This window comes from Diceros bicornis, chromosome 17, assembly GCF_020826845.1.
Source record: "Diceros bicornis minor isolate mBicDic1 chromosome 17, mDicBic1.mat.cur, whole genome shotgun sequence".
NCBI lineage: Eukaryota > Metazoa > Chordata > Mammalia > Perissodactyla > Rhinocerotidae > Diceros > Diceros bicornis.
The window spans coordinates 40,403,115-40,426,600 of NC_080756.1; the positions used below are offsets into that span (position 1 = coordinate 40,403,115).

The 23,486-nt window shown below is 36.6% G+C and overlaps 1 protein-coding gene across 1 annotated transcript in view; it reads left to right on the forward strand.

Annotated features, from left to right (window-relative positions):
• The window catches only part of ABCC9 (ATP binding cassette subfamily C member 9), a 120,092-nt gene that overhangs the window by 56,978 nt on the left and 39,628 nt on the right, over positions 1-23,486 (forward strand). The window contains exons 19-25 of the mRNA XM_058558664.1: positions 6,406-6,444; positions 7,772-7,873; positions 9,759-9,843; positions 11,175-11,255; positions 18,659-18,796; positions 18,942-19,067; positions 22,918-23,014. Of these exons, the coding sequence (XP_058414647.1) occupies positions 6,406-6,444; positions 7,772-7,873; positions 9,759-9,843; positions 11,175-11,255; positions 18,659-18,796; positions 18,942-19,067; positions 22,918-23,014 (668 nt within the window). The remainder of the gene's footprint in view (positions 1-6,405; positions 6,445-7,771; positions 7,874-9,758; positions 9,844-11,174; positions 11,256-18,658; positions 18,797-18,941; positions 19,068-22,917; positions 23,015-23,486) is intronic.

Here is a 23,486-nt window from a genome sequence, read left to right on the forward strand (position 1 = left end):
TACTGACCTTCTTTTAAAGTTATTTGTACTTACTCTTCATTCCAGAAAAAAGCTGCTGTGCCTCATCCAATAAGAAAAGGTGTAGAAATGTTACTTAGAACAAAGATAATTTAGAAATTATTAATATTGATGGGTTGATGATGTGCAAATGCTAAGAAGTACTTTAATTCAGCAGACTGAATTGTTTGATATTTGTTAAAGCTTGAAAAAAAAAAACTAAAGCAAAACAATAAATGTCATAATAAGCACTAAGTGCCTTGCTGTCATTCTTTCACCATTGCTGTGTCTCTGGCTATGTGAATTTTATTTTTAAATGTGTCCTTATAGATGGGCATGAGCAAAGTCCAGTAAAGTACTCTGCACTGTTGCAGTGAGAAATATTTACTTTGTGCAGGAGAAGAGGTACTGCTGCTCACCCAGGACACACCTACATGGGTAGAACTTGGTACACAAAGACATCTATAGATGTTTCCTTGGAAATTGCTACCTTTGACCTAGTCTGACATTGTAGCTCCAGAAGAGAAAGGTGAGAGACAGGAGGGAGCAACTAATAAATTCTCCAAAATTGTCAGAGTGCCAGCGTTCTTACTCCTGCATCTGGGTGTGCTTTATTGTTGTCGAAAAGCAAATGTTCTACCTCACTGAAGTTGTCCTTTCCTGATTGTTGTGATTAAGAGTAATTCCTACTGATATCTTAAGAGCTAGAACTAAAATGCTTTATCTGATGGATGGTCCCAGTGAGGGAGTCCAGAATGTGTAATAATTGTGGTAATCATGTGAGACGGAGCCATCATTTATCTTTGGTTTCCCTTTCTTTCCTTTCCCTCTCACCCAGGCCATCAACCATGCTACTCTCAAGCCCCATCTCTCCTAGTGTTCTATCTTCTAATGTCTTGTAATCGGCTTTATAACAGTGGCTCATTATTCTAAGACTGGTGAATTGAGGAGTTACTCCTTTTCACGTGACTTTGCCTGGCTTGAAGGAATAATAACACATTGAGTCAGCCCTCCTGAATCAGATATAATATAGCATGTTTGTGTCCACATCTAGCTCTCCTTCTTCCAAATGTTGTTCATGATTTAAGCTTGCAAAAGTCATCCTTTCCCATTCCATAAGGTATCAACCATGATACTTGGAAGTTGCTAGAATACCAAGTTTAACTTTTACTCTCGAAGGAAAATACACACAAATCCTGCATGCAGAAGTGAAATCTGATTCCATTTTCCTCTTTGCTTTCTCTGTTGCCTTCAGTGCTATTTACTACCACGTTGAAAGATGGAGGATGAGTCTGGACGTGGACCTGGTGATTTTCATGTTATCAAATAAGATCTGATGTTGGAATTCACAGCTAACTCTATTTATTTATTTGTTTTGGAAGAGAAAAAATAACACTCCACAACTGAATTTGATTAAATATATTGCTATGTGAGAGGGCTGGAGAAGTGGTCTCTAGAAGTTAAGGACTATAACATTACTCATGGAAAAGGAAAGAGTAGGGTAATTTTTTTGTTCATGGAAGATGACTACCTAGAGATGGATCTATAGCCATCTTTTCTTTCTTCCTCTGAGACTAGTATATGATATTTAACTTTTATTCTTAAAGGAAAGTATACATAAATCCTGCAATGGGAGGTATTCCGAAGTGAAAATTCGCTATATACTGTCTTGCCTTATTCGGAACGTTACTACATTAGTTAACCGTTTGTTCTTATAGAAGTCTTTAATTTCTTGCTCTCCACATTCCCTTATCCTCCATTTAAAAAAAGATCTTGTCTATCTCTCAAACAACTGCAGCATTTCTTTTTTTAAAAGAGAGGTCTACCCACACTTAACTTCTTTATTTTCCTTTCACACAGAGCATTGCGATCTGGGTGAAAAGTTCTCGCCAATGCCTGCTGAAATGCTAAATTGTCATGATTTGTTCTCAATCCTTCTTAACTTCTCCATAGCTTTTGAAATTGTTCCCCACTGATGACTCCTTGAAACCAACTCGTTTCTTGGTTTCCATGACACTTTCGCTTGTTCACTTATTAAAATTATTTATTGCACGCCTATTACATGCAAATCATTGTGTTAGTTGTTGGGGGTAAATAACTGAACAAGGGAAGCCAGGCCCCTGTTCTCACGAAGCTTACTGTTTAGCAGGGAAGGTCATGAGAAGTAAGAAAATAATTTCATAATTAATTATTTGATTAAATTTTTATAAATGCCAGAAAGAAGAAGTACAAGGTTTTATCAGAATAGACAATAGGTGACCTGACTGAGTCAAGTCTGTGGGGTCAACAAAAGCTTTCTTAGGGGAATGAATGAATAACACTTGAACTTACATTTTAAGGATAAGCCAAAATTAATGAGTCCAAAAGTAGGGAGCTGCAATAGAAGTGGAGATGGAAGATAGGGAAGAATATTCTAATTCTCTTTTAGTCTTTCTGCAATCTACTGTAGAATCCTCTTCCTTTACTCAGCCCTTAAATTATGTCTTTGACTTCAGCTACTCTGTAAGTACTAATGACATACCAATGTACATTTCTGGACAAGATCTTTCTTCTGATGATGTAACAGCTCCTTCAAAAAGTCTTATACAAGCTGCACATTCAACACATCCAAACTGAACTCATATCCTTTGTATCTCCAAAACCTGCTTCTCCTGTATCTTTGTTGGGGTGTCCTCACCCCCTGGAATCAGTTGGTGGGTGTGCAAGTCAGAAATCAAAGATTCAACCTCGTTTCGTCTCTCTCTCTAGTGCTCTCGAAATCCAACCAATCACTTATTCAATCACAATGTCCTTACTTTTCTATGTCACCTTTAATATCCCTAGTTTAAGTACTTATCACTTGTGTGAACTACTCACTCTAATAACTCCCTCACCTTTCTTCGCACAATTGCAAGATTTACCTTTTGGACATGAGAATCTGATTACTTCCTTCTTGTTTATAGTTTTTTTATTGACTAGCGAAAGCATACAAGAAATATTCCAAAGACCTTTGCATACTCCATCAGGGCCTTTTATGATCTGGTCCCTGTCTGACTTTTTAAACTCACATCCTGCTGTTCCACCCACCCTGACCCCTGTGCTCCAGTAACACTGAACTGCGGTTAGTCCTCAAATGAATATACTCCCTCCCTAATGCCCTGCCCTGGATTGGTGGCCTTACCCTTGTTTCTAGTGTCAAATCAGATGTTATCTCTTTGACAGAGCCTTTTCTTACTCTCCCAGGTGGCTTGAAATGTACCTTCTCTTCTAGTCCCTCTGCACATTGTTCAAATCACTAATGTGCATTGGTCTTCTCACTAGACTGAGACACCCTGAAGCCAAAGGAAATTGTATTTTTTTCTTTATCTGCTTCTTATCTTGCCCAGCCCCTGGCTCTTTCTCGTTTCTATTTGTAGAAAAATAGGACTCTTCTATCTCTCTCTTTCTCTTTCTAATCTCAACCCACAGCTACCACCCTAACTCCTTTTTGTAGGTAAAAAGAAAGGTCTTCACTCATCCTCTCCAATTCCTCTTGTTCTCCTCTCACCTCAGTCCACTACAGTCTGGTTTCTCCCTCTGCTACTCTACTGAAACTATTCTTATCAAATCCATCAGTGGCATCCTAGTTGTTGAATTCACTGAGCACTTTTTGATCGTTATCCTACTTGACATCCTGGCCACTTGGCATTATTGCCCATACCTTTCTCCTTCAAAAAGTCTTCTTGCTTAGTTTCCAGTAAAACTCACAGTCCAGTTTACTTCTTATAATTTTTGCCTGCCCCTCTTGGTCCCTTCATCAGATTTCTCTTCCTTAGCCGTTTGTTAAATAGTGATTTTTTTTCAAGGTCTATCCCATTCTTTTCTGCCACTATGCATACTGGCTGGACAATCTCATAGCTTCCCATGACTTTAGAGTCCTCTATCTGCTCCTGTTCCTTTGTTTGCTTTTGAAACAAGCTAGAATTGTTGAAGTAATTTATTGACTTTTCACTAATAAAGGATGGAATTCAAAGTCCTTGGTACCTAAGGCATACATTATGAGGGACAATTACCCCAAAGTTTTCATTTGCTTACCGTATCTCTCTCCTGAGCTTCAAATTCTGCTTCCTGGCCATGGTCATTTGGATATCCCTTAGCTACCTCAAACTGAAATGTGTCTACTGCTGAATTCACTATCTTCCCCCACCGTGTGCACTTCATCATCTGTGTTCCCTGTCCGCAGTGCCTTTCTCTCCTTTATCCCCTCCATCTTCTCAGTCCCCCACCATCCTAGGTATCTTTGAACGTGTCCACTTCTCTTCATTTATTCACCATCAGCCTAATTCAGGGCACTGCGTTCTTATCTCCATTACTCTCACAGCCTCCTGTGATCACTCTATTACCTCCAGTCTTGTTACCTCCAATTCATTTGTTGCATTCTGCAATCAGAGTCATATTTCTAAACTGAACCTATCTCTCTCTCTCGTTTAAATCCTTTCAGTGGTTTTCTATTGCTCTGCAGAAAAGTTCAAACTCTGTAAAATGGTTTATGTGCCCCTTCATTATCTGGCTGTGCATACTTTTTAAGTTCACCATGTACTTTTCTTCACTCATCATTTACAGCCACATTTCAGTCATGCTGAATTTACATCAGTTCCTTGTGTGACCAGGATACCTCAAGGTCATTCAATATGTATTTCATCTGGTCTGAAATATTCTTCCCCACTCTTATTTATCCCTCTGGCATCAACTCTTTTGTTTATCCTGATTTGCCAAAAGTGACTTGGGTGTCCTTCATCTGTGCTCTAATGTAACCCTTTACCTCATCTATCATAGTATTTATTCCCTTGCCACACTCCCACAAAACAGAAAGTAGCATGAAAGAAGGAATGAGTTTTCTTTGTTTACTGTATCTCTAGTATTTTGGCACTAGGCAGTGATCAATAAACATTTTTAAATTGATATTAAATAAATATAGTTGGAATTTAATTAACAGTTAGTGAAAAACTTGATGCCTTCCAGTTTGTGCCGACATTTTCAAATGTCCAATGGGCAATTCCACCTGGATGGTCAGGAGGCAAATTAATCCATAATTTCTGCCACACACCTGCTCTTCCTCATCTGTTCTGTCTCTTCCGCAGATTAACTAAACCATTGAGGTCATTTATTGGCTTCTTACCACTAAAAAAATAAAATCCAAATTTTTTGGCATCTGAACTTATTGTGTGGAAAATATCACTTGGGAAATTGTGCATTTCATTATTTTTTTATGAGCAACTTAAATCAGGGAATAATCATTATTGAGAGGGAATTTTTAGTCTGAGATTGTTTTTTCCTGCCTCTGTGAACCATCGCAAGATGTCATTAGCAATGTGCAGTTGTGAAAATCTTATCATTTGTAACTCTAAGCCAAACATCACTAGGTAACGTACTTAGGTAAATTTTCTCCACAAAAGCATATGATGCTTCCCAGAGTCAAATAGGATCTATTTTTGGAGTTCCTGTAGACTTTAATTATGTGTGTGGTTTTTGAATTCAGGTCTTTCAGAATGATGGAATTCAACTGAATTACAGTCACACACCACATAACAACATTTCAGTCAACAACAGACCACATATAAGACAGTGGTCCCATAAAATTAGTACCAAGTAGCCTAGGTATGTAGTAGGCTATACTCTCTAGGTTTGTGTAAGTATACTCTATGACCTTCACACAGCGACAAAATCACCCAACGATGCATTTCTCAGAATGTATTCCTGTTGTTAAGAGACCCATGAGTGTATTAAAATTTAAAACTATAAAATGAATAAGTCTTCAGGTGTTTTTCCCCATAATATAGATATAAATAAATTTAATTAGTCAAACACCTCTTTTTACATAAATCATATCAATCAATAATTAACTATACCCAAATGTTGCAGTTTGACTTATTGTGCATGTCTTTCTTTCTTACCATTTCTTTAAGGACCAGGCTGTGTCTAAACCTTTCACGTTTAGAGCCCAGAAAGTATTTCTTCCTCTCATGCCTTAGCATAGCTAATTAGGAATTTAAATAGAATGCAAATAAATTTGAATTTTTAAGGTAGGGAGGCCAAGGAGATAGCAAATGTTTATACAAACTAGGAAACTATTCGAGAGAGATTACCCAAGTTTACATAGCTTGTTGGAGCAGAGTTGGGGTTAGAACCCAGGTCATTGTAAGAACCCAAATTTTATATGAAAGAGAGCAGTGTTATCTACCTTTTGGAACCTTACGTAGTAATTATTATTTCCTAGCTGATGAAGACATAAAAGAAGACTGTCATTCATCTGGTTTGCCTTTGAGATTAATATCAGAAACCATTTGGGAAATGTAGCTATTTAATATGTCCAGTGTTAATTTTATCTCTTACCTGATATGTGCACACATTCATTTCATAATTAATGAACATTGTTTGCCATACTTGCAGTGTAAATGAATCTGAACCTTCTTTTGAAGCAACCAGAAGGTATTATTTCTATTTTAATCTGCATTTAATAAGAATAACTTCCTTCCTCAGACTTTACTTGATATTCAGTCTCTTACTCCTAGTCATTTTATGATGATGTACAAAGATATTTATTAAAATGTGCTAGCAATAGCAGTGGTTCCCAACATTTCAGGCTACTAAAAAAATTAATTTGCCAGACAACATGGCCTGTTGTGTCAACTGTTTTCTTCTCTATGTCACACATGTCTCAAATTGGGCTGAAAGTCAAGCTGTTCTTACTAAACTGGATTTGGGATTTCATAAAATAAAAATGCAAGAATTAATAGGTATATTGTTTATGAGTTAAACAGTGATGGGATCTGCCTATAAAACAGAGATGGAGAGTCAAGTGCTTCATCTATCTTAAAAAACCACTTAAAGGAGCAGGGAGCAGGGGAAGCAGACATGTCAGAGGTTGGGAACCACTGTTTTACTGCACAAATGTTTGTGTAAGTGACTACTAGCATACTGTATATTATCATGTCTTCTAAACTTCTAAGACATGATGTTTCAGGATGGTCACTGAGCATTTCTAACTACTCTTTTTCTTAACCTTCTCTCTTTTAACCTTAATTCCTTAATTAGTACTTACAGACCATGAACTAATTGTGGAAGTGTGACTTTTAAGCTGGCCCCTTCCCTATCCCAGCCCTATCATCTTCTTTATCTTCAGCTCACATGCATTTTCCTAATTATTGCAAATGAAAGTCTGATGTATAGACATCTGGTAGAATTTGCAAGCCAAAAAAATGGGGGAGGGGGAGGAGGTTATCATTTTTTAAAAACAAACTATTTCAATATGCATTGAAATATGTAGTTTTTAAATATGTAGTTATTTTGATATTGAAGTGGACTCCTCAAGATATTATTCTTTGTTTTGAAATATTTATATATTATCTATTACCTTAAAATATGTTAATGTGATTAAGCCACAAATACTTACTGGAATTATAGTATCAAATTATGTCTTTTCTTAAGGTCTACATATAAAATTCATAGTTTGTAAAGTACTTTTAATATAAAATTTCAATTAAGAGTTTACACCTTAAAACACTTCTTTAGCAATAGCAAAATCAAATTTTGCATATTGTGTGACATTTTGATTGAATTCTAATCTCTTTAATTTAAGTGGACTATTTAACCATTAATTAATAAGGATGGTGGCTGTTAAGATGTTATCTTTTAGAAGTATTCCATTTCTGTTTGAGATATTTTATCAACTTTTATTTTCCTTAGTTGTGCTAAAACGTACAGCCCAGCACCCTTGCATAATTTTAGCGTTTTGTTTCTCTTTTCCATTTCCCAGTAGGAACAGGTATTCTGTGGCTTATGCAGCTCAAAAGCCTTGGCTATTAAATGCTACAGTAGAAGAAAATATTACCTTTGGAAGTCCTTTCAACAAACAGAGGTATTTTTGAATATTTAAAATTTAGAACTAAAACAAGCAACTATTTCTAATCCTAATGTTGGTCGTTGGTTTCTGGAAGCTTTGCATCCTGGAATCAATTTCTTCTCCATTTGCCCTACTTCCATCCCATCACCAGGCCTTTTGTGTCAACTCTTTTAAGAGAGGCCTCAAATGAAGTTTCAGCCCATCCCGTACACTTATTGAGAACAATTTGTACACCAAAACTGAACAGCCAAAATTGAAGTGTGTATATATGTGAGGAGGGGTAGGGGGCATGCTTAGGTTATTGGTAAGCAGAAGGAAAAATCCAAATAAGGAGCAGAAGGAGAGTTAACTGTGGACAGAGGAGGAGGAATGTGGGATCTGAAGGGTTTAGTGACTGAGAGCAGCCATAAGATGCCATCTTTCAACCATCTTTAAAATACCACTGGAGCGTACAAAGGTAGGGTCCTTTCCTTAAGCCACCCTCACAAGGGTGGATTTTACGACCCTAAGTTGGGTTTTAAAAGTTAAGGAGAGGGGCTGGCCCCATGATGTAGTGGTTAAGTTTGGCTTGCTCCACTTCAGTGGCCCAGGTACGTGGGTTCAGATCCTGTGTGTGGACCTATACTACTCATCAGCCGTGCTGTGGTGGCAACCCACATATAAAATGGAGGAAGATAGGCACAGATGTTAGCTCAGGGCTAATCTTCCTTAGCAAAAAAAGAAAAGAAAAGAAAGTTAAGGAGAATTAGTTCAGGGGAGAGGCATGAGGAAAGGGGAGAGAAGAGAAAAGCAAATAGTGTAGAATTACATGGGATCATTTGGGGCCTGGGAACAAATCAAACAGACAGTGATTTGTGTATGTTGACAGTGGGAAACTAGATTGTACAGGAAGGCTGAGATGAGATAGTGGAGGGCCTCAAAAGCCAATTGGATATAATCTGTGCATTCTGGGGAGGCACAGCAAGTTTTAGAAAGGGGCGTAATAAAGTAAATGTGATGTTTAATCTAGAAGTGTAATGACAGGTATATATGGGATGAATCTGAATTAGGAGGAAGGAGACATTTAAAAGTTTGTAGTAATAATTATCTAGGCATGCGGTGTTTGTTGCCTACCTTTGGGGGCTACTGAAAAAATGGAAAAGAAGAGATGGTTGACAGAAAACCATTCTAGACTAAGAATGGATAAGTAAGAGCAGAGAGAAGAAAAGGAAAGAATCAAGAATGACTTGAATATTTTAAGACTAGGTGGTTGAGAAAATGAAACCATTGATATTTTTCCCAACACTCCCAGTGACCATACTTCCCTGTACCTCCAATCCATCTAGTTTCCAGTGCCAGCCTTAGATCAGTTTGAACACTGTCAATCCTCATCATCTTCCATTTCTCCTCGCTGCAGCATGCATGATAGTTTGCACAGTTACCCACCCACAGCCTGTGCTTCAGCCTGAGTGAGCCTCCTGTTGTCCCTCATATGCACCATGAACTTTGTCACCTTTATGCAATTCCTTATGCTTCCTTTTCCTTGTTTTCTTCCTGGAAAATTATGACTCATCTTTCTGGATACAGCTTCCAAATTGCCTGCTCTGCAAAGATGTCATTAACTTCTCAGAGTGGTCAGTCATTTCTTCTTATGTATTCTAGAAGCACTTTGTACCTACCTATCTATAGTACCTAACAAGGTGCATTTTTATTATGTTCCTGTTATCAGTCTTCTGCTCCATTTACTGGTTTTATAAGAGTGGGAACCCATACCTATTTATCTTTGTATCCACAAACCTAATCTAGAGGCTAGTTGTTCAATAAATAGTTCATTTCAACTTCCAGGATATTGAACCTGGGACTTAGTTTATGGGCAGTATATTAATAGTGATCCAAAAATTCAAAATTGTTTCTCCTAAAGGTACAAAGCTGTCACAGATGCCTGTTCTCTTCAGCCAGATATTGACTTATTACCATTTGGAGACCAAACTGAAATTGGAGAGAGGGTGAGTTATATATAATTTAATTAAACAATGAACAAAAATCTAGAAAAGTCTCTGGTTGTTTTTAACCTTTAATTGGAGCATAATGAAATCTGAGAGTTTAGGAATTGTGTGTTTTCCTAGCGACAAGTTCCAGAAACAGGAGCACAGGAGCTCTTTGATACCGCTCTCCCTTAAGTATCTGTTGAGTAACCACCATATACTTAACATTTTGCTAGCCACTCGAGAGTTCTCAAGGAAAATAAAGCAGTCCCTGCCTTTGATCAAATGTATTTTTACTTACTTGGAGTTTACTTTTAGATTGATGCGGAAGCTGAGATTGCTTCCGACAACTTCTTCTGCCCTTGTCAACATCTATTTATTCTTGTTAAAGTGTTCTTTTTTGTGTGTGTAAACATGTTTTACATTGACATCATACTATTCTGACCAGCTGAAAAATATTTATGCTTGTATGTAATCTTTATAACAATGTTGGCTAGAATTTTTAACCCTTCTAGGTGTCAAGTACTGGGCAAAAAGATATATATATATCTACTTTTATAGCAAATCTGTTGTATGGGTGGTGGTGTTATCTGCATATTGCAGCTGAAGAAACTAAGGCTGAGGGAGGTTAAAGAGCTTGCCCAGACACAGAGTTAGTGGTGCAGCTGGGATTAGTCTGAATATGTAGTCTGTGTTCTTAATGGCTATTCTTTATTGTAGCATAGTATAGTGTTTAAGAGCATGAGCTTAACTTCTCAGATCCTTAGTTTCTCCATGTGGAAAACAAGGAGAACAATAATTAAGTTTTGGAATTGCTGTGAGGAATCAGAGAAATAAGGCCATTCACACAAGCCTGGCACATACTGAGTGCTAAATAAATACTAATTTTAAAAAAAATTTATAATTAGTACTTGATTAGTAAAGAATATTGCTGTATAATTCTGTTGAACATAACTTGTAATATCAAATTTAAGAGGTATATATTAAGTAAACTACAGACACAATTCAAGAAACTAGTAAAATGTATGGACAAATAAATAAATACAAATTTTAAAAAAATTTTGGAATTGTCTGCAGTCTTCAGCACTCACCAAGAGTGGTTATTAATGCTTTTGTACAACAGAACTCTCTATCAGAGTGAAAGGAGGCTTAATGTTATCAGTCAAGAATTACCTTAATATAATTTGAGTATTGACCAGTAGACAGTTTTCATTTTATCCTACTAATTTAATTAAAAACAATTTAATTAATATAAGGTCTTTTTAGAGAAGTTTGTATTTTAAAGGGGATTTTTTACCAACAGATCATTTACTAATGAAAAAGGTGGATGTTTATGGATATTTCTTCTCTAGGGCATCAACCTGAGTGGAGGTCAGAGGCAAAGAATCTGTGTGGCACGAGCTCTCTATCAAAATACCAACATTGTCTTGTTGGTAAGAATATGGCCTTTACTTTAATTTCTACTTCGTTCTTCCCTCTGCACAAATGAGTCTTTAAAGAGACAAGCCAAGTAACAAGGAAAGATGGTTTAACGTGTGAAATCGTAGAAAATATAGGGGAAACAAATCCTCAGAGTACCAAGTGAGCATGTGAAGTTGAGAGTTTAGGGAATCCAGATTGGTGTCAAAGAGACTGAGGTGCCCTCAGTGGTTGTTTATACGAGTTTCTTAACCACGAGGATCGTTAATGAAGTGTGGATGGTGCTGGTTCAACTGGGCAGGATCATAGAGCTTCTCATTTATATTTGCTGACAAAGAAAGAAGGGTGGGGAAATACACTCTTGGTGGACGTGGGTAAGTAAGCATAGCACTCTATCCCAGTGGTATGCAGCTCAGGCTGTGGATAAGATTTGTCTGCATCCTATCCTTCCTCCCTTCCTTCCTTTCTTCCTTCCTCCTTTCTATCCATAAATATTTAGTGAATGTCCTCAGTACTGTCTTCTCTACTGGGTAGAGGAAACAAAGGAGAAAAAGACATGACTCCTATCTTTAAGGATTTTATCTATACAAATAATTACTTGAATGGTTTTATATTTTGCTCTAATTAAACTTTATCACATTAGCCTTTACACGATGTCAAAGCCAAATGAAACATCTCAATTATGTATCGAGTACATTAGTTATTTTTGAAGCTTTATGACATCTACAAATGTGCTGTATCAGTGAATATATTTATAAGAAGTTATTTCCAAAATTTATCCATACAAGAGTATACTAGTTAAACATATTCATTGAATATAAGAAAGAACTGTATATAGGTATAAAAAATAATATAGTCTTGAAAATGAAGAATCGACAATTCATTGAATTGGCAATTTGTCACCTGTCTTGCATTCTTTAAAGGAAGTATCTCCCCAAAATGTTAATATACAAACTGAATCTTGAGGAGTGATTCCCAGTCCATCAAATCTAGATTTTTATTAAGTTGTATAAAAAGTTAAATTTGACTGTAACACCAAGATGCTCCATAAGGAGGCCATGGCATAGAAATGAGAGCAACCATTATTAGGGGCTTTCTATGACCTAGGCATGATTCTAAGTACTTTACACACTAGCTCACTTAATTCTCAAAATAATCCTATTAAGTTTGGCATGGTTGTTATTTACAGATGAGGATACTGATGCTTTGGGAAATAATTTATCCAAGGTCACAGAGATAGTAATAGTGGAGTAAGGATACAAACTCAGGTGGTCTTATTCCATAGCCTCTGTTCTTAACCACCACACTCTTCCTTATTAAGAGATTCCTAAAAGTGACTAAACTCTCACTGTTATGCTTTAAAGGGAATAGCACTGTATTAATCCACCACCTTTATTTATAAGAAAATAATAATAAAATAACACTTTTAAAACACTTACAGAGACATTTACCTTATTTTATTCGATCTTTGCAGCAATCCTTTGTGTTCTCTGACAGGTTTCTTTATTATCCCCATTTTACAAATGAAGTGATTGAGTTCGAAAAATTGCCCGGTGTCAGAGATCTACTCCCTTAGCTACTTTCAAATATACAATACAGTAGTATTAGCTCTAGTCACCATGCTGTACATTACATCCCCAGGACATATTTATCTTACAACTGGAAATTTGTACCTTTTGACCATGTTCACTCATTTTCCACACACTCCCACACCCTACCTCTCCCAACCACCAGTCTGTTCTCTGTATCTTTGAGTTCAGTTTTTTTTTTATTCCACATATAAATAAGATCATATGGTATTTGTCTTTCTCTGTCTGACTTATTTCACTTAGCATAATGCCCTCAAGGTCCATCCATGTTGTTGCAAATGGCAGGATTTCCTTCTTTTTATGGCTGAATAATATTTCATTGTATATATATACCACATTTTCTTTATCCACTTATCTGTTGATAGACACTTAGATAGCTTCCATGCCTTAGCTGTTGTATGTAATGCTGCAGTGGACATAGGAGTACAGATATCTCTTTGAGACAATGATTTCATTTCCTTTGGATAAATGCCCAGAAGTCAGAAGTGGAATTGCTCGATCATATGGTAGTTCTATTTTTAAATTTTTGGAAAAACTCCATACTATTTTCCATAATGGCTGAACCAAATTACATTCCTATCAATAGTGCAGAAGAGTTCTCTTTTCTCCACATTCTTGTGAACACTGGATATTTCTTGTTGTTTTTGATAATAGCCATTCTAACAGGTGCAAGGTGATATCTCATTGTGGTTTTGATTTGTATTTCCCAGATGATTAGTGATATTCAGCATCTTTTCATATACCTGTTGGCCATTTGTATGTCTTCTTTGGAAAAATGTCTATTCAGATCATCTGCCCATTTTTTAAATCAAATTGTTTTTTTGCTATTGAGTTGTATGAGTTCTTTATATATTTTGAATATTAACCGCCTATCAGATAAATGATTTGCAAATATTTTCTTCCATTCCATAGGTTGCCTTTTCATTTTGTTGATGATTTCCTTTGCTGTGTAGAAGCTTTTTAGTTTGATATAGTGTCACTTGTTTATTTCTGCTTTTGTTGCCTTTGCTTTTGATATCAGAACCAAAAAATCATTACCAAGACTGATGCCAAGGGGCTTACCCCCTAAGTTTTCTTCTAGGATTTTTATGCTTTAGGTTTTACATTCATGCCTGTAATCTTTTTTTTGTGTGTGTGTGAGGAAGATTAGCCCTGAGCTAACATCTGTTGCCAATCTTCCTCTTTTGGCTGAGGATGATTGGCTCTAGGCTAACATCCATGCCCATCTTCCTCTACTTTATATGTGGGACACTTGGCACAGCATGGCTTGATAAGTGGAGCTTAGGTCCGCGCCTGGGATCCAAACTCATGAACCCCGGGCTGCCGCAGCAGAGTGCACAAACTTAACAACTACGCCATTGAGCTGGCCCCTTTAATCTATTTTGAGTTGATTTTGATGTATGGTGTAGGATAGTGATCCAGGCTTATTCTTTTGCATGTGGCTGTTCAGTTTTCCCAACACCACTTACTGAAGAGACTATCATTTCCTCATTGTATATTCTTAACCCCTTTGTCCTAAATTAATTGACCATATGTGCGTGGATTTATTTCTGGGCTCTCTATTCTGTTCCATTGGTCTATGTGTCTGTTTTTATGCCAGTAAAATACTGTTTTGATTACAATAACTTTGTAATACAGTTTGAAATCAGGAAGTGTGATGTCCCCAGCTTTGTTCTTTCTCAAGATCGATTTGGCTATTCGGATTCTTTTGTGGTTCCATACAAATTTTAGGATTGTTTTTTCTATTGCTGTGAAAAATGCTATTGGAATTTTGATAAGTATTGCATTGAATCTGTAGATCACTTTGGGTAGTGTGTACATTTTAAAAATATTAATTCTTTCAATCCATGAGCATGGAATATCTTTCTATTTATTTGTACCTTCTTCAGTTTCTTTCATCAGTGTCTTATAGGTTTTAGTGTACAAGTCTTTCATCTCCTTCGTTAAATTTATTCCTAGATATTTTATTTCTTTTTGATGGAATTGTAAATGGGATTGTTTTCTTAATTTCTATTTCTGATTGTTCATTATTAGTGTATAGGAATGCAACTAGTTTTTGTATGTTGATTTTATATTCTGAAACTTTACTGAATTTATCAGTTCTAACAGTTTTTTGGTATAGTCTTTAGGTTTTCTGTATATAATATCATGTCATCTGTAAACAGAGACAGTTTAGTTCTTCCTTACTGATTTGGATGCCTTTTATTTTTTTTTATTTCCTAATTGCTCTGGGTAGGACTTCCAGTACTGTGTTGAGTAAAAGTGGGAAGAGTGGGCATCCTTGTCTTGTTCCTGATCTTAGACGGAAAACTTTCAGCTTTTTACTGTTGAGTATGTTAGCTGTGGGCTTGTCATATATGGCCTTTATTATGTTGAGGTACGTTTTCTCTATACCCACTTCATTGAGAGTTTTTATCATGAATGGATGTTGAATTTTGTCAGATGCTTTTTCTACATCTATTGAGATGCTTGTATGATTTTATCCTTCATTTTGTTAATGTGGTATATCACGTGGACTGATTTGCAGTTGTTGAACCATCCTTGTATTCCTGGGATGAATCCCACTTGATCATGGTGTATGATCCTTTTAATGTATTTGTTGAATTTGGTTTGCTAATATTTTGTTGAGGATTTTTGAATCTATGTTCATCAGGGATATTGGCCTGTAATTTTTTTTTCTTGTAGTGTCTTTAGCTGGTTTTGATATCAGGGTACTGCTGGCCTTGTAAAACGAGTTTGCAAGTATTCCCTTCTCTTCTATTTTTTGGAAGAGTTTCAGAAGGATGGGTATTAGGTCTTTAAATGTTTGGTAGAATTCACTAGTGAAGCCATCTGGTGCTTTCCTGACTTTTGTTGGGAGGTTTTTGACTACTGATTCAATCTCCTTACTAGTCATGAGTCTGTTCAGATTTTCTATTTCTTCATTATTCAGTCTTGGTAGGTTGTCTGTTTTTAGGAATTTACTCATTTCTTCTAGGCTGTCCAGTTTGTTGGTGTATAATTTTTTATAGTAGTCTCATGATCTTTTGTATTTGTGTGGAATCAGTTGTAATTTCTCCTCTTTCATTTATAATTTTATTTATTTGAGTCCTCTCTTTTTTTGTTCTTGGTGAGTCTAGCTAAAGGTTTGTCTATTTTGTTTCTCTTTGCAAAAAACCAGCTCCTAGTTTTATTGATCTTTTCTGTTGTATTTTTAGTCTGTATTTCATTTATTTCCACTCTGATCTTTGTTATTCTCTTCCTTCTACAAATTTTGAGCTTAGTTTCTTCTTCTTTTTCTGTTCCTTGAGGTTTAAAGTTGAATTGTTTCTTTGAGATCTTTCTTTTTTCTTAATTTAGACATTTATTGCTAGAAACTTCTCTAAGAACTTCTTTTGATATGTTGTGTTTCATTTACATTTGTCACAAGATATTTTTGGATTTCTCTTTTGATTTCTTCTCTGACCCATTGTTTGCTCCATAGCATGTTGTCTAATCTCTACATATTTGTGAATTTTCCAGTTTTCTTCTTGTAATTGATTTCTGGTTTCATATCATTGTGGTCAGAAAAGATACCTGATGTGATTTCAGTCACCTTAAATTTATTAAGACTTGTTTTGTGGTCTAACATATGATATCTCTTAGAGAATGTTCTATGTGCAGTTGAGAAGAATGTGTGTTCTGCTGCTGTTGGATGAAATGTTGTGTATATGTCTTTTAGGTTCATCTGATCTAACATGAAATTTAAGTCCATTGTTACCTTATTACTGATTTTTTATCTGGATGATCTACCTATTGTTGAAAGTGGAGTATTAAAGATCCCCTATGGATTATTTTTTTGCTGTTTATTTCTCCCTTCAGATCTGTTAATACCTGCTTTATATATTTAGGTGCTCTGACGTTGAGTGTATAAATATTTATAATTGTTATATCTTCTGGATGAATTGACCTCTTTATCATTATATAGTGATCTTCTTTGTCTCTTGTTACAGGTTTTGACTTAACGTCTATTTTGTCTGATATAAGTATAGCTACCTCTTTGAATTTTTCAGTTCAATTATTGTATTCTTTAGCTCAATTATTCTTTTTGGTACTTCTTAATGTTTTCTCTCTATCTGTTGAAATTCTTGCTTTGTTCTGCATTGCTTTCCTGACCTTGGTGAGCATCTTTAAGACAGTTATTTTGAGCTTTTGGGTAAATCACTTATCTCTATTTTATTAAGATTGATTTCTGGAGATTTATTTTGTTCTTTTGTTTGGAGCATATTCCTTTGTTTCTTCATTTTCCTTCACTCTCTCTGTTGATTTTTGCACGTTAGATAAAACAGCCACCTCTCCCAGTCTTTAGACTTGTCTTGTGTAGGAGATGAACCTCATCAATCAGATGGCCTGAGCTCCTGCTTGCCTCTCAAACCTTTGTAACTGTCCAAGTCGCTGTCTTTGTTCTTAGTGGCTCCCAGTAGTTGAGTGTGTGCCAAAACCATCAGTGTCCCAAAGGGGAGGATCATGGTCGTTACCTAGATGAAGGCTGATTATAAGCTGGACCCTCAGGCAGTAGCTGGGAATCTCCTAGTTGAACCCCTTCCAGCAAGAAACTGGGAGATGAGCATTTTTGCCTGCTCCCTCTGTGCTGAGCCTAGAGGCATAGCCATGGGGAATGCCCTTGTACCTATTTAAAAACTGCTTCTTTGTTTTCTGTAGTCCTGTTGGGACTCATAAATGTAAGCCCCATTGGCTGTCAGAGCCAGGTGATTTGGGGGCCTGTTGTTTGGGTGGCAGCTGTAAAAGTTGGGGCGCTAGATGTGTGGAGAAACTCCTTCTGGGGAGATACTGGTGACTTGGTTTTATTGTTGGAGCAAGCTGGAGGCAGAAGGTGGAGGAAGTACCCACCAGCTTTTTGGGCTCTGAAGAGGATCATGATCGGCACCTAGATGCATGCTAATTAGAAGGTGGACCCTCAGGCAGCAGCTTATAAAGTATACAGTCAAATTCCTTCAGGGAAAGACTGGGAGATGGCTGTTTTTTTCCTGCTACCTCTGTGCTGAGCTCTGGGGCAATAGCCGTGGTAAAGTCTGTTAACAACTGCTTGTTTGTTTGTTGTAGTCCTATGGCACTCAGTGAACACACACCCTGTTGACTTTCAGAGCTAGGTGATTTGGGGGCCAGTCCCTCAGTTGGCAGCCTTAAAAGTTGAGGTGCTAAACGTTGGGTCAAACCCTTTTCTCCTCAGGGAGATGCTGGGAGTTGGGAATTCTCTCTTGATGGTATGGCATTGTGCTGAGGGTGTGGTTTATGGCAAGAGTGTGTTTCAGCCTCTCCTACTTATTTTGATGTGGGTATTTTCTCTGTCACCCAATGTGTAGGAGTCACTTAACTAGTTTCTGGATTTCTTTCAGAGGGAATTGCTTGGTGTGTAGCTACATATTCAGTGCATCTGTGACAGGAGGGAAATTCAGGAGCCTCCTATGTTGCCATCTTGGTCTGGAGTCTATGCCTATTTTTATTATCTAAAATTCAACTACTCCAATTATCATTTCATTGTTTTGGTCTATTGTTATAGGTTGTTGAGTAATGTTGGTATTTGAACTTGAAGACTATATATTAGAATTCAAACCACTTCAAATGTTATTTACTTTCTAAATTATTTTTAAGGTGAAAGAGAAAATAAAAGCTTCATTTTTAATTTAATATCTCTTTTCAACAATGTAAAGTTATTCAGTCTGTTTATTATAAATTGGATTTGAGGGATAATTTGCCCTTAGTTATTTGTATTTCTGCTTTCTAGAGGAATTGAGTTACAATAAAGAATATAGAAAATTTTTATCATCTCTGTGTTTTACTGGTTGTAGGATGATCCATTCTCTGCCCTGGACATTCACTTGAGTGATCACTTGATGCAGGAAGGGATTTTAAAATTTCTCCAAGATGACAAGAGAACACTTGTTCTTGTGACTCACAAATTACAGTATCTAACGCATGCTGACTGGGTAAGAGTTTAAAAGAAGTTCTATTAATTTTTACATTGCAGTCGTATAAATAAATTGAGATGTTACTTTCTGAGGTAAAGGTAATTAATTCATGTGGCCAATTAAGACTTTTTGTCACAGTTATGCTAATATGTCCTTTCCTTAGATCATAGCCATGAAAGATGGAACTGTCCTAAGAGAAGGGACTTTGAAAGACATTCAAACCAAAGATGTTGAGCTTTATGAACACTGGAAAACGCTTATGAATCGGCAAGATCAAGAATTGGAAAAGGTAATTCTCATATTTCAGAAGAGCTCAGGATCCAGTTCAGAAGAGTCAGAAATATACCGTATAATTGCTAAAAGTGCTTTTAAAGAAGTATTACCATTTAATATTTGATAATATAATGGTCCTCATCTGAAATCCAAAATAATTGTATATTTATATGTCGTTAATAAATAGGCTAGTTTGAAATTATAAAATTCTAATGATATCTTTTGGATGAAGTGTTGTCAAGTATTTAGAGGATTTTTTTTTGAATTTGAACCATATTGCAATTATATGTATGTTTAAAACTTAAACTACTTGCATAGTGTTTCCTCATTTTATCTTATTTTTCATTATGTATATCTTATTTTTCTCATCTGTAATATGAGAGTATTTTCACTCACCAACTACAAATGGAGGGTCATGAGCAAAATAAAATCCAAGATGATTTAGAAAGAAAGAAGACCTGTGAGCTGTGGATAAAGTTGTAAAGCATGTGTGGGATAGGGCTGAGGGTGAAGGAAGGTGATCAGAAGGAAATAACAAAATTTTACAATTGTGTAGTTTTTAAAGCCCACAAAGCCTCTTTTACACAATCTCATTTAATTCTCATAAAACCCCAAAAATAAACAAAGAAAATATGATCTCACTTTTACAGATGAGAAAATTGAGGCTCAGAGAGGCTAAGTGTATAACACATATAATAAGTGGTACTAGCTGAACTTAAACCCAGGTCCATATCCAGTGTAATTCTAGTATAATGTTATATATGATGTAAATATAGCATTGAACAGGTAATAACAGAGGTGGAAACCAGATTGAGTACAAAGAAAGAAGAACAACTTGTGATTGAGAGGTGGAATTGTAAATTGAATTAGTAAATTTTCAGTCTTTTCTCTTGAGTTGCGACTAGGAAGTGTCAAAAATTTGGTACTCTTGGACAGGAATGAGCATTATAAAATGAAAATGTTTATATCAGCAAATTTCTGAAAACATCAAGAAATTAAAATGTATTATTTTATAAAGGAAAAAAAGAGATGTTTCAATAGAGAGAGGAAGATAAAAAGTCCGACAAATCCTGGGACTCCTTAGTGTGGATTTGCCAAAAATCTCAAAAGGAAACCACCCAAAGACGAAAAGATAAATGTAACAATCTTTAAGTAGAATACCGCGAATCACAGAACCACTGAAATGAGGATATACGTCAAAAAAAATTACAAAGTACAAGCGGCAAGTGCCCACTTAGGAATTATACTGTGAGAAGCTTGATTATGAATCTACTGGGGATGGCTCCAAATGAGATTTTTTTTCAGTGATCTAGATGCCAGGGACAAAAGAATATGATGTAAGCTTAAGGAGTGGGACTATTTATGGTTTACTTTGGAAAGAAGATCTGGAAGAAAAAAAGAGAGAGAGAGCTGTTGGCTTGATTTTATAGTAGTACAGATTGTTAATCAAGCCAGGAAGAAAGTCCATTAAGTTGTATTTAGAAATGAAGTGATCACTTGAGATAGCATAGCTCTATAATTAAAGACACATTACAGGGTTATAAATCAGCTGAAGGAGATATGGAGCAAGTTAGGATGTGGACAGGACGAATCCTATTGTGAGGTGGAATGGTGGCCAGTAGAAGCCAGAATGAACCATGCACCTGCCCAGAATCTTAGGATGGAGGGAGGTTACTGCCACCTAGGAAAGGGCAAGCACCCTGAATTCATCTGAAGCCAGAGAGAGTCACACTGTGGGGACAAGGCCACTAGAACACTTTGGGGAAGTTTTTGTAGAAACAGCTTCTTGTTTAATTTGTTATATGGCAGGATCGGTGTTTTCCTAGAGCACTGGTTCTCAATCAGGGCTGATTTTGCCTTCTAGGGGATGTTTGGCAACATCTAGAGACATTTTTGGTTATCACAACTGGAGGGCAAGTGCTAGTGGCATCTAGTGAGTAGAAGACAGGGATGCTGCTAAACATCCTACAATGCACAGGGCAGCCCCCACAACAAAGAGTTTTCTGGCCCAAAATGTCAATAGTGCCGAGGTTGAAAAAGGCTGACCTAGAGCCAGAACAGATCAAGGAAGTGGAGAAGGAAGGTGAAGCTAAAGGACTCACAAAACATCCTGCGTCAGGGCTTTAGACAGAACTGTTGGGTTAAGGGTTAAGGGGTAAACAGGAAAGAATATGTTAAAAGGATGAAAATGAAAGCTACAAGGAGGAGAAGGAGATAACCTTTTTACCAGTTACATTAACTTTAACTTAACTTTAAGTAAGTATTATTAAAAGTTCTAGCTTGGATGGCATCCAGCATTATCTTCATAATGTTATTAAGCACAATAATAGCATCGTTTGATGTTTCCTCCCCAGCTCCCAGCCTTCACTTTGACCCGACCCGTAACAGGCATTCAGTAAATATTTACTGGATAAATGAAACCAAATTTGTATTTACTTAGTCCAAATAGCAACACAATTTAAAATATTTAACCTTTCAACTTAATGTGAGCTTTACTCATAAAAAAATGTGACTTTAAGTATTTTTTTTTAAGTCTTTTGCTCACATAGCGTGGAGAGTTGAACAAGAACCAAATCTTCTATTTGTCAATGTGCAGGTTCATTTCATTCCATTACGCAATACACAGAGGATAGGGATCCTCTTTAATTCTGTGTTTTCTCGAATCTCATGTCCAAGTGTTGGTCTATATAACATTAGGCACAATTAAAAGCTAATGTGAAATTGTCTCTGAAAAAATACTACTCAAAAGGCACTTTCGCTTTTACTCTTTTTTTTAACCAAGAATCTGGAAGCAATAGAGCCTTCTAGAATAGCAAGTCTCCTAAATCACACATGTTGTATGAGGCCAACGGAAAAAAAAAAACAAGATCACTACCTAGAGACTGATCACCAACAGTTTAATGGTTTATTGATGTAACAAACAGTGATTTTTTTTTTTTTTTTTCTGTATCAGCATATACAGGAAGGCCTCCATTTACCATAGATTCCAAAAGTTTGTGGGTCAGTTGTTTGGAACTCAGAATGCATTTCCCCGCAGAAACAGAGATAGGGTTAGTTTCCCAGAGTGTCCTGCAGAGGCTGATTTAACTCACAATGTAACTGAACTGATACTGCTACTCCAGTTCTGAAGCCAAGGGGGCGGGGTGTTGGAAGCAGAGGAGAGAGGCAAACGCTTCTCCCTTTCTTGAGCACAAGACAAGTCTGGAGCAACCGTTAAAAATTTGCAAAGTTTGTTTTTGGCACCTTTATCTTCTCTTTCTTCTCATTTCCCCATCCTAGGGCTTTCTCCTAAACTGCTAGGCACCTAGGTACCCTCATTTCCCATTTGCTTCAAAATTACTTACTTTCCTTCAATTCCTGTTGAAGTCCCTTTCTTTTGTGCAGCTCCCTCAGTGAAATGCTAAAGACACTCATTCTGATTTAATAATTCATAATAATAGTGGATGACTTAGCACTTCGACCAGTCTAGAATTATGTGCATTTTTAAAGTGAGGTATTTAATAACATAAATAAATCTTTAGTTAGAGAAATGACAGAGAGTATCTGAATAAAATGACGTAAAAAATAAAACAAGGAGCAGTGGTGGAGCTAGAGATGTCCCCCACCCCTGGGGTCATCTCCATCATTTGTTACTACTTTTCCTGGCTTTACTGCCCTACACCTCTGAGCTCTGAAGCACTTCCTACAAACGTCAGGCATCACCCCCAAACTGCTTCTATGACAGGAGCTGTGGATTTCTAGAGTGAGCAGAGAACCTGCGACTGGTAAAGGTAAATAAAGATTGGTACGTGTGGGTCACTGATAGGTAAGCCAGAACCTTCCTGTGGCTGTGAGCTTCTTGAATGATAGCACAATGTTTGCTATAGGATATGGAAGCTGACCAAACAACTTTAGAGAGGAAAACTCTCCGAAGAGCCATGTACTCAAGAGAGGCTAAAGCCCAACTGGAGGATGAAGACGAAGGTAGGTCTTTTTCTTGTATCTGAAACATTCAAACAGGTAATAGGATGTGAGGGTTTTACCTTGGCAATTGATGTTGGAGTGTGCCAGTGAGGAATGACAAGCCACTTTGCAGGGGGAAAAGAGACCAAATCAAATACATAATATTGAAAATGAAAAGAACAGGAGTGAAAGAAAGGTGTGTGTAATCAGTCAACAGGCGTCTTGAGAGGTTTCCCATAGTTTGTTTTAGTATATTTGTGCTGTGTGTGAGAGAGAGCTGAAAGGAAAGGCAGTAGTTTGTAAATAGATCTGTACTCCTGTTCAGATCAATTGGAAAGGTCTAGTATAATGAGAAAATGAAGTTATTAATAAAATGTCAATCCTTCAGAAATAAGCAATAAATGGGGGATATGGAGAAAATACTGTTTTGAAATATTTATACTTGAATCATTCATTAAGTCCTCATGGAGTTTTTTTTTTTTTTTTTTTTTTT